A 10,750-nucleotide genomic window follows, 5' to 3' on the forward strand; every position below is an offset into this window, starting at 1 on the left:
AACTCTCAAATCATTGGATAAATAGCAAATTATATATGCACTACAAGCTCTAAATGAGGAAGCAATGCATTTCCCAAATGGAATTTCAGGCTTCTTCTGGGACCGTTTTTTAATTGCTTCTTAAAGCAGAGTTTTAACACAAAAATTTTAATTTTCTATTAAAACTTCGTTTTAAAAAGTAAAAAAAAAAATCTTCCCAAATAAAATCTCAATATAGATAGTACAAACTACCAGTCTGTACTACCTATATTGTTCCATGATCTGCAAAGGCAACCGCAGTTCATATTTCCCGTCTTGAGGATGCCAATTTTAAATCTAAAAGGATAATCTTTTCAACTCGTGCACAAACAATCAGAAGCAGTTAAAGCCAGTCAAGCCATTTGAATTACTATTATTTAAATGCATTTGTCTGCACAAAACCGCCTCAAAAATTCAGAATTTGCAAACAGGTCCTATATAACCTTTTCTATTTTTTCAGGAGTGCATAAGCGTAAATTAAATAAAGACCTTAAAAAATTACTTTCTATATCTTTATCAAATAACCTAAAACTCCTACAAGGTCATCATCTATCTATCTATTTATTTCATAAATGATGTTTGATACATTAACTGTCTTTTGCAAAATAAAAAAATAAAAAAAAACAAATGGGGCAGGATAGCTTTGTAAATATCAAAATGGCTTTGTAAAATAAAAAATTACGTTACTGACCTCTTTGCCGTATAGTTCACTATTATATATGCACTACAAGCTCTAAATAAGGAAGCAATGCATTTCCCAAATGAAGTTTCAGACTTCTTTTGGGACGGTTTTTTAATTGCTTCTTAAAGCAGAGTTTTAATACAAAAATTTTAATTTTTGTACTAAAACTTCGTTTTAAAAAGTAAAAAAAAAAAATCTTCCCGAACAAAACCTCAATATAGGTAGTACAAACTACCAGTCTGTACTACCTATATTGTTCCATGATCTGCACAATTCATATTTCCCGTCTTGAGGATGCCAATTTTAAATCTAAAAGGATAATATTTTCAACTCGTGCACAAACAATCAGAAGCAGTTAAAGCCAGTCAAGCCATTTGAAATACTATTATTTAAATGCATTTGTCTGCACAAAACCGCCTAAAAAATTCAGAATTTACAGACTGGTCCTATATAATCTTTTCTTTTTTTTCAGGAGTGCATAAGCGTAAATTAAATAGAGACCTTAAAAAATTACTTTCTATATCTTTATCAAATAACCTAAAACTCCTACAAGGTCATCATCTATCTATCTATTTATTTCATAAATGATGTTTGATACATTAACTGTCTTTTGCAAAATAAAAAAATAAAAAAAAAACAAATGGGGCAGGATAGCTTTGTAAATATCAAAATGGCTTTGTAAAATAAAAAATTACGTTACTGACCTCTTTGCCGTATAGTTCACTATTTATGCTTTCCCCTTCTCCCACTCTATTGTCCAATTTATTTCAAAGCTGAATTCCACACTCCCTTTAGAATGACAATATTACTCTAAGAGACCTTCAGAAGAACCTCCTCGTCACAAACCAGGAAGCCAGAGAGTATGGGACGATCCCCCTGCTGCGATAAGGTTGGCTTGAAGAAGGGGCCATGGACGTCAGAGGAAGACCAGAAGCTGCTTGCTTACATTGAGAAGCACGGCCATGGAAGCTGGAGGGCATTGCCTAACAAAGCTGGTGAGAATATTGCAGAAATCTTAAGTGAATTGTGCTATTTTTACAGATTCCAAGCTTGTTTACTGCTAATATGCTTACAGGCCTACAAAGATGTGGAAAGAGTTGCAGGTTGAGGTGGACAAATTACCTCAGGCCAGATATCAAGAGGGGGAAGTTTAGCATGCAGGAGGAACAGTCTATCATCCAGCTCCATGCCCTCCTTGGCAACAGGTACACGAAAACCTGCAAGAATTTGAAATCATGCACGTTAGTATTGTATTTTACTCCTACTTGCAGCTGTCTTTCTCCACAATATCCCTTCATGTAAAATATTTGTTTGCTTTCCCCAAATCTTTGTCTGTCAAGGCCGCTATCACAATCAAATTCCTTTCGCTTCAGTGGTTGCAGATCACTGTAGCTTCACAATAAAATTTCCATTTCTAGAGCAAAGCATGTTTTGTTTCCGGCTAACCAAAAAGTTCCTGCAATTCTAGCTTTATGGTTTAGTAGCTCATCAAACTTCTGAACCAGAGCTTGCAAAGTAGTGAATTGATGGCTCCATTTCAGGTGGTCTGCAATTGCAACACATCTCCCTAAGAGAACTGATAACGAGATCAAGAATTACTGGAACACGCACTTAAAGAAGAGGCTAGCAAAGATGGGGATCGACCCAATAACGCACAAGCCAAAGAGTGACAATCTTTCCTCGGCCGATGGTCATTCAAAGTGTTCAGCTAATCTCAACCACATGGCACAGTGGGAGAGTGCCCGCCTTGAGGCTGAGGCTCGCCTTGTGCGTGAGTCCAAGCTCCGTAGTACTACTATTCCCTCTAACACCGCCAGCACCTTCACCCCGAAGAATCAGCCTCAACTACCTCCTTCTGTCCCCATGACACCAGCAGCTTCTCCCTGTCTTGACGTGCTGAGCGCTTTGCAGGGTGTCTGGGCCAAACCTGCAGCCATTAATGGCCAAGGAAGAGGATACACCATAGACCTCGAGTCGCCGACCTCCACCCTAAGCTTCTCAGACAACAATATGATGGCACCAACAATCTCAAACTTCTCAATGGACACAGCAGCACCGTTTGTAAGCACAGAAGCATCTTCATGGCTTAGTGAATCCTCTGGCGGAGACTTTGCCGCTGGCTTTACAGGAATGCTGTCGGATGAAGCTAATGAGCAGAACTCTGCAGACAGATGTGACGACTCAGACAATGCTGAATGTGGGAGCTGCGTGGATGTGGAGGAAAGCGAGGGTGAAGAGGATGAGAATAAGAACTACTGGAGCAGCATATTAAACTTGGTTAACTCATCTTCTCCTCCAAATTCACCTCCACCTGTGTTCTAGTACTCTGAAGTGTAGCATCTATAGTTCTCAGGTAAGTTTTTCTTTGCTCATCATCATTTGATCTTTTTTCTCTCCCTGTTTTTTATCAGTTACAAAAAAAATGGACAGTTGTGATGGCCAGTTTTACGCTCCTCCTGAAAAGAAGCTCTAAGAGTCAAATTGGACAAATGTTATCCTCCCTTCTTACTATGTAAATTTAGGAGCAGTACAGAGTGAAAAGGAATACTCAGAGAGGGCAGAGAATAAGAGAAAAGAGGGAAAACAAAATTAAATGTCTAAGTAATGATGTGTTTGTGTGTAGAATCATACATATATGTTGTCATTGGTAACTGTGGTAATAATAATGGTGGTATTATTATTGCTGTGAAGTTTTGATAGTCTGGGGCAGCAAGTTTTGGTTTTTTGGCAAAAATTTATACCTGCAATAAGTGCAATAATGCATTCAAAGTGCAAAAGACTTGCACCTTCTTGGTGGCAGAAAATACATCAACAAAATTAAAGCTCTATAAACTCTTAAAATCCTCTCAAATACATATTTTTCAATATTTTCTTATGATAAATATTTCTAGAAGAACCAATTTCTCAACTTCTAACTAATAATCTATAATACCATGCAAATATTCCTTCTTTGATTGAGCTTAAGAAATTTAAGCTATTAAAAATATATTTCTCATTTTATAAGCAATTAAAATAAATTTACTAATATTTTAATTTAAAATTATTATATATTATTTTTCATTTTTAAGATGCAATATTACTTTTTGTACAATGTGTATTTATTCCAAAGTAAAAAAAGTTTATGGAGAAATGATAAAGATGTCCATGTTCAAGTTTAAGAAAGATGCATACGTTCAAAGGCTGTGAAGTTGATTCAATTTCCTGTTCATTAGCCTTGCTTATTAGAACAAGAAACAAAGTAATTCCGGTATTATTTTCAAAGCTGGAAAAAAAAGGAAAAATTTTGTATTAGGAGCTCCTTAAATAAAGCTATATCAGAAGTGCAAGATTTTTACTCAAATTATCACCGCAATTTGTGAAAACTACAAAACAGTTATTTCTATTCTTGACAATTGCGAGGTAATCAAAAAAATATCTTGTAATTTTTATATAAAATGCCTTGTTTTGCACAAAATTGCATGTTATTTAAGCAAATACCCTGCTCCTAATGCATTTTTATATGAGTTCTTGGTTTTTTTCCCTGTTAAAAATAGAAAAAAATGTATCACAGTCTATCTTCTCAAAGGGTTTCTTCTAAACTATCAGCACCCCCACTGTCAAAACTTTCCAACAGAAATGATTGAACTTCAAGAAGAGCTTTACAGGATACTGCGAAATCTAATGAGAAGTTTGCTTTATTTATATTAATAATAATGAAGGTGCATCAGCTGATTCCACGTATGCTAATAATAAAGAGAAGTGGTCACAAGAAAATTATAAGCCTTTATTCTTATCCAAACAGATCAGTGGTCCTGCCATAAACACAAAAAACTCTCGCTATGATCTCTAGGTGAAAAGGAGGACGAAGCTTATATTTATAAACAGTAAAGTAATTAATCACATTCGATAATAATGTATCTATAAGCATAGGCGAGTACATGGTGAACACAGGAAAGATTGTTGCATGTCACTATCCAAACATTTAAGACTGGTTTGGGCGGTGGATTTTGCTAATCCAGATCTGACATTTTTAATAACTGATCGATTGGAATGGAGGATGAAGAACTAACTTTCCCTTGACTCATATTCTACTTACACCCAAAAAATTTGACCATGAGAAGAACTGTGGAATAGAATTCCACAATTCAGTATAGAAACTTGAAGTTGGGAGTTAAATAAGCTTCAATCCACAGAAAAATTATTACGTGGGAGTCCGGATTCATCCAGAGACCAATAAAAATGCACCACGTTGCCCTTAAAAATGTACCACACTCGGTACCGCTTGGTACTGAGCGCGGAACCGGACAGTTCTACCGTACAATGTCCGCACAGAATAATCTCCCAATCGACATAGGTGTTTATAGTATTTTGGAAGAACCGGATGATAAGTTTCAAAGAAAATAATATGGAATTTGGAAGTGAAATGATCGAGAAGCTAGAAATGAAACTCATAGGAATTTTAACCTCCCAACTATTTGGTTGAGTGATAATGTTTTTGAGCCCTGAAGTAGAGATCCCTATTTCAAATCCTTGTAAAAAAAAATAAAGACCACTTGGGGGTTTTTAGCTTTATGATTTAAATGCTCTTAAGGAGCGATGATTTGAATGTTATTTGTATTTTATTGAGGATCTTAAACCTTTATTTATACAACAGAATTCAAAATTATTCTTGATAATTTCTTCCTATAGAAATTGGAAACTACTAATTACATAGAAAATACATGACAAAATATTCTAGGACAAAATATACAAGACTAACCATATTTCTATATTTTTTAGACATGGAAATAAAGAAAGTATTCTACAACTTGCATATATTTATTCATCTTGAAGTCTAAGAGAGATTTTGTCACACCTCGAAAGGCGATACATCATGGCACCAAATGATGCGATCAAGAGAAAAAAAACTTATGTACTCACAAGAAGAAAATATGTATAAACCAATAATAAAACTTTAATTTTATTGCAATAAATTTAAAAGTCGTGTACACCAATACAAAAGGGCTACTACAATCAAAGAAAATAAAAAAAAAAATTCAAATGATATAAAAGAAATTACCCAACCCTCAAAGCAAATATATAATAATCTACTACTATATATAAAAAATCAAATATAATCTAATGTTGTTAGCTCGGCTCTTGTTGTTATGATCCAATAAATACTCTACTATGATTTGCTATAAAAAGAAAGTAACAACACGTGAGTTTGACAAATCAAACTCAGCAAGTAACTTTTATCTATTAAAGCATAAGCAATAAAATATGGGGCATACAGTATGACCAATTAATAAGTACGAGGGGAAATCAATGAGTCACTATAGCAATGTCACATGGTATGATTTCTACAACAAATTTTAGCATGATTATACTACAAGTATATATGTCAAACTACCATTAATATAAAATCATTTTAATGCTTATAAATGCAACAACAAACACATATAGTCTGTTTGTCAAATACCGATCACCAGGAAGCTAAACACAATCAAAGAAAATTCAGTGAATTTCTATGGATTCGTCACTCTAAGGGCCCGTCAGACCAGCTAGCCAAAATCAATCAAGTTATTCCAACCTACACACAATCATACAATGCATGTGCTTTTATAAATAATCAATATAGGAATAACAATTTTTATGACCAACATGATTTACAGCAGGAGTATCATTTACTATATTCAAATCTACAGGCATGAAGAATATATATATATATATATATATATATATATATATATACAAGTTTAGCAGAATAAAATAAATCTAATCCAATAAGAAAACTTTCTGAATAAATCTAACTCAATCTAATCCACCAAAACGTAGAAAATAATCACGATCATTGATAACTTTGGTAGACTGGAAAAAGGCAAGGAGAAAACTTTCATATTTCATGATTTCTGGATCACAATAGGAAGATGAATGAAATAGCGGAGAGAAGAAATATACTTCTTGCAAATGAGGGTTGTTCGTTGATGTCAACATTTGATTGAAGGAGATAGAAGGACAATCTAAGAAGGCTAAGAATTTCCTCTGACGGCGACTATGAGAGGTAGAAATCATCCAACAACTGCGAGAGATAGGAGAGGGAGGTTTGGTGGCTGTGGAGAGGCAAGAGAAGGAGAATAAGCGATGCCCTAGCCTTCCATTTGCTTTAAATGATGAGAGGGAAGGTCTGGAGTGGAAAAAATCATGAGAGGGGGGGGGGAGTGAATTACATGATTGTATAGAGAATAATGAGTGGGAGAGGGAGGATCATAGGGGGTATGCTTGTTTAGTTTGTTCATGTGCAAAAGGCTCGTTAGGGGCAAGCCTTGGCTGGTTCGTTTGACAAAGAAAGGCCTAGAAAGATCAATCCAAATTAAGTTATTATAAATTTTTCACCTTACAAAAGCCCATAAATTGTCACTTTATCTACAACAATGAGCAACCAACTTCATAATCCCACGAATTATCAAGCAAGCATAGAGCCATAAATACTTTTCAAGCGGATCCCAGAGAGGTGAGAAGAATCTTTAGCAATTATGCGATTGGGAATGAATTATTCGATGAACACTTTTACCAATTTGATAAAAGTAGGGATCGTTCAGACTGAAAGTGAATAGAACACGTTCGAGCTTGTCCTTTGAGGGTAGCAGAAAAAATCTGATAGAGGAGCCAGCCTGAGGCTCGCTGGATATGCATGATGGTTCTATAGTGATCGATATGCTCGGTAGTTTGAATCCTGCCAAAATAGGGTATTGAAGAATGGCTTCAGTCATGGGTGATGACTCTTGGAAGTCCCATTGACGAAAAGATTATCTTACACTTCCCACAGGGAACTCTTCTCGAACAAACCTTCACACTTTATGTCGTAGGGCATTGCAAAGGAGCTCAGCAACTTGCGGCCGAACTAAGTCTTCAAGGATGTCCAGAGGAATATAAGGTTGCCGACTTGTATGGAAAGGATGGGTAGAATTTATAGTGTCAGCAAGTTCATTTTCTTGATGTGGTTACGGATGCCTCCTTGGCGGAGGAAGAGGAATCTCTACGTGAAGATGTTCGAGTTGAACATCTTCAGCCAGTGGTGGATCTCAATGGAGAAGAACCTCCTCCTATGGTGCTAGCGCCGGCTGTCGAGTCTCTTGCAGGAGTTCAAAGATCTCATTTTGAGATTCTTTCATCTTTCGAATATGCTCTTATAGGGAAGGTCCTGCAGTTTTTTTCTTTAGCGGTATTTTGCCCCCAAGGATAAAAAGAGATAGATACTTGGCATCCATGATTCATAGACTAATTCCTGGATTGATGGATGTTGGAGTGGGAGGCTCCCAAGTTGTGATTGCTGCGCATGTTGGTCATTGAAGAAATACTTAGAATTGTGGAATTGTTTCCCACAGACAGTGCTAAACTATTGCGGGTTAGAATATACGTGGCGATAGAGTTAGAAAAATTTTCATCTTAGCCTTGTATGGATATCCAACACACAATCATAATAAAAAAGGAACACCATTAATTTTTATGTGGAAACCCTGGAAAAGGGAAAAACTATGGGGCATAACCCAATTGAAAGGATTCCACTAGTGTTTTCTTGTATTACAAGTGGTTAATTCGTCCCTGAAATTGAGGACGATCAGATTACAATAATCAGCTCATGGGTTGAAATTTAGTTACAAACATATATCAGAAATCAGTGACATTGGTGCTTCAATTGGTTGTTGGGCAGAACTCTGGCGCCATCCATCTGTCAGGCAGAACTTCTGTGTGAGCCAGCTCTCGGGAAGAACTCTGGCGTCAGTCTACTGTCCGGCAAAACTCCGGCGTCAGTCGACTGTCGGAGAACTCCAACGTCAGTAGGTTGTCCAACAGAACTTCGCGTTAGTTGAAGGTCAGCCATAATTCCGGCGTCGATTGGCGATCGGGCAGAACTCCTGCTTCAGTCGGCTGCTGGCTGAAAGTCCCGCGGATTCGCGGTGGTCGAGGAGGAGTCTCTCCCTTTTCTTCTTTCTCTTCTTGCTTCCTTCTATTATGTTCTTCTCTTCTCTTCTTGCTTGGGTCCCCTCTTATGAGAAATGAGAGGTCTATTTATAGTTTTCTGAGAGTGCATGAACAGTAAATAAGAGAAAGATCAAGAATACATTGTGAGTGGTTTGAATGGACGACCGATGTTGAATACCTTGATCATGGATTATTTATTGAGCATTTGAATTTTCAATGATATCAGAATTCAATGATCTTGGGCTAGTTGGATTCGTCTCGTCAGGCTGCTCGATTCGATTATAAGCAAACCATATTTGGAAACTCTTTGGTAACCCAAATTATGGATTGAACATTCCAAATGCACTTTGGGTCTTTAATTTGTATTCATTTGGGCTTAGATTAAGTTGAATTTGGCATTGTTGGTTTTGTCTATTTCTGAGACATTTAGTTTAACTGTAGGTTTACTGAAATTGGAGTTCATATAATCTCCAATTTAATTTTTGAAGTTCCCAACTCGATTTTTTCCTCGAGATTCATGCTTGATCAAGATAATTTTATGATGATATATCAATAATAATTAAATTAAAAATACATGGGTTTACCTGGTTACTTATTTTTTTGTTTGAAATAACCATTTTAATTTTAAATTGCTTATAAGTTATATCAGAAATAATAAATTTAAAAAAAATTCAACCACATAATATATTGAAAAAAATGTTATAGTATTCTTGCGGGCTAGAATATACTCGGCAATAGAGTTTTAATCGTTTGTCTTAGCGTTGTATGGATATCCAGCTCACACACAGAGAACACAAGATTTTTTACGTGGAAAACCCTTGAAAGGGGAAAAACCACAGGGCCTGGCCCAGTTGAAAAAGATTTCAATAAAACTTGAGTTGGTTACAATGGGCTGATTCGCCTATGAGGACGATCAGATTACAAGTAGCAATTGTACAATAGAATTCCGGATGTCAGGTGAAGATATGATAGAGCTTCGGGCCTCAGAAGATGGTCTTACAGAAATTCGGGCCTTAGATGATGACCTGGCGAAGATGAGGCTTCGGGTGGAGGTTTGACGAAGGTGAGGGCTTCTGATGGTGGTCTAACAAAAGTGAAAACCTCAAGTGGTGGTCCGGCGGAGCAATGACGTTAGACAATGATCAGGCTGAGCACAGGGCGTCAGGTGGTGGTCCGGCAGAGCAACGAAGTTAGGCAGTGGCCCGACGAAGCACAGGGTGTTAGGTGGTGGTCCGGCGGAGCACAAGGTGTTAGGTGGTGGTTCGGCGGAGCAACGGTGTTAGACGGTGGTCTGGAGGACGTCCGACGTTGGTGGAACAGCGGTGGTTCATTGGAACTCCGGCGGTGGTCCGGCGAAACTCCGGCGGTGGTCGAGGAGGCTAGGAAGCAAAAGCGATCTCCAATCTCTCTCTCTTTTCCTTAGGCTCAGAGGTTCTTTTTCAAGAGGAGAGAGAGCTCTACTTATAGATTTTGGGAATGACATGACCCGTAAATAGATGGAGGATCAAGGGTAAGTTGGGAGTGGTTGGATGGATGGCCGATCTTTAATCCCTTGATTATGAACCGTTTGATGGACATTTGAATGTCTTAGTGATGTCGGAATTTAGTGATCTTGGGCTCGTTGGATTTGGCTCGTCGAGCCGCTCGATTCGAGTATAAGTTCGTTATGTTTAGAAACCGTTTGATAATCCAAATTGGGGTTTGAACCTTCCAACAGTGCTTTGGATCCTTGATTTGGACCGATTTGGGCTCGGATTGGGTCGAATTTGGTGTCTTTGGATTTGTATTTCTGAGATGCTCAGTTTGACTCTTAAGTTTGCTGAAATTTGAGATCGGATACTCCTGATTTTAATTCCGAAAGTTTCTACCTTGATTTTGCTTTGATATTCGTGCTCGATTAAGATTATTTTTGGACGATGTATCAAGTATTTGTCATACAAACTCTAAAATATTAATCAAGATAAGAAAATATTTGGAGCATGAATGACAAACATATTATATTTTTAATATCAATAGTATTGTTCATAAATTTATGTAAATTTTTTTCTATGTAAAATGAGTTGGAATAAAAAAAAAATATGATGCGGATTTTATTAAATATGGTGG

The 10,750-nt window shown here is 36.9% G+C and overlaps 1 protein-coding gene across 2 annotated transcripts; it reads left to right on the forward strand.

Moving 5' to 3' along the window:
- Window positions 1–1,474: 1,474 nt before the first annotated feature.
- LOC110107869 (transcription factor MYB106-like) lies at window positions 1,475–3,384 on the forward strand. Of its 2 annotated transcripts, none has more exons than XM_020838300.2 (4): window positions 1,475–1,695; window positions 1,776–1,905; window positions 2,242–3,053; window positions 3,131–3,384. In XM_020838300.2, exons 1-3 carry the CDS (start codon window positions 1,563–1,565, stop codon window positions 3,020–3,022), a joined length of 1,044 nt encoding a protein of 347 aa, XP_020693959.1. In that variant the 5' UTR covers window positions 1,475–1,562; the 3' UTR covers window positions 3,023–3,053; window positions 3,131–3,384. The 2 variants fall into 2 exon arrangements, with proteins under 2 accessions (XP_020693959.1, XP_020693960.1); XM_020838301.2 differs by having other exon boundaries at window positions 3,144–3,384.
- Window positions 3,385–10,750: the final 7,366 nt, after the last annotated feature.

Source organism: Dendrobium catenatum, unplaced genomic scaffold (assembly GCF_001605985.2).
Source record: "Dendrobium catenatum unplaced genomic scaffold, ASM160598v2 fragScaff_scaffold_847, whole genome shotgun sequence".
Classification (NCBI taxonomy): domain Eukaryota; kingdom Viridiplantae; phylum Streptophyta; class Magnoliopsida; order Asparagales; family Orchidaceae; genus Dendrobium; species Dendrobium catenatum.

Excerpts from the sequence above, each read along its gene's own strand:
- LOC110107869 (XM_020838300.2), top strand. The coding sequence starts at position 1,563 with ATGGGACGATCCCCCTGCTGCGATAAGGTTGGCTTGAAGAAGGGGCCA. Across the intron at positions 1,696-1,775 it reads GGCATTGCCTAACAAAGCTG|GCCTACAAAGATGTGGAAAG; the intron begins GTGAGAATATTG and ends ATATGCTTACAG. Across the intron at positions 1,906-2,241 it reads CATGCCCTCCTTGGCAACAG|GTGGTCTGCAATTGCAACAC; the intron begins GTACACGAAAAC and ends GCTCCATTTCAG.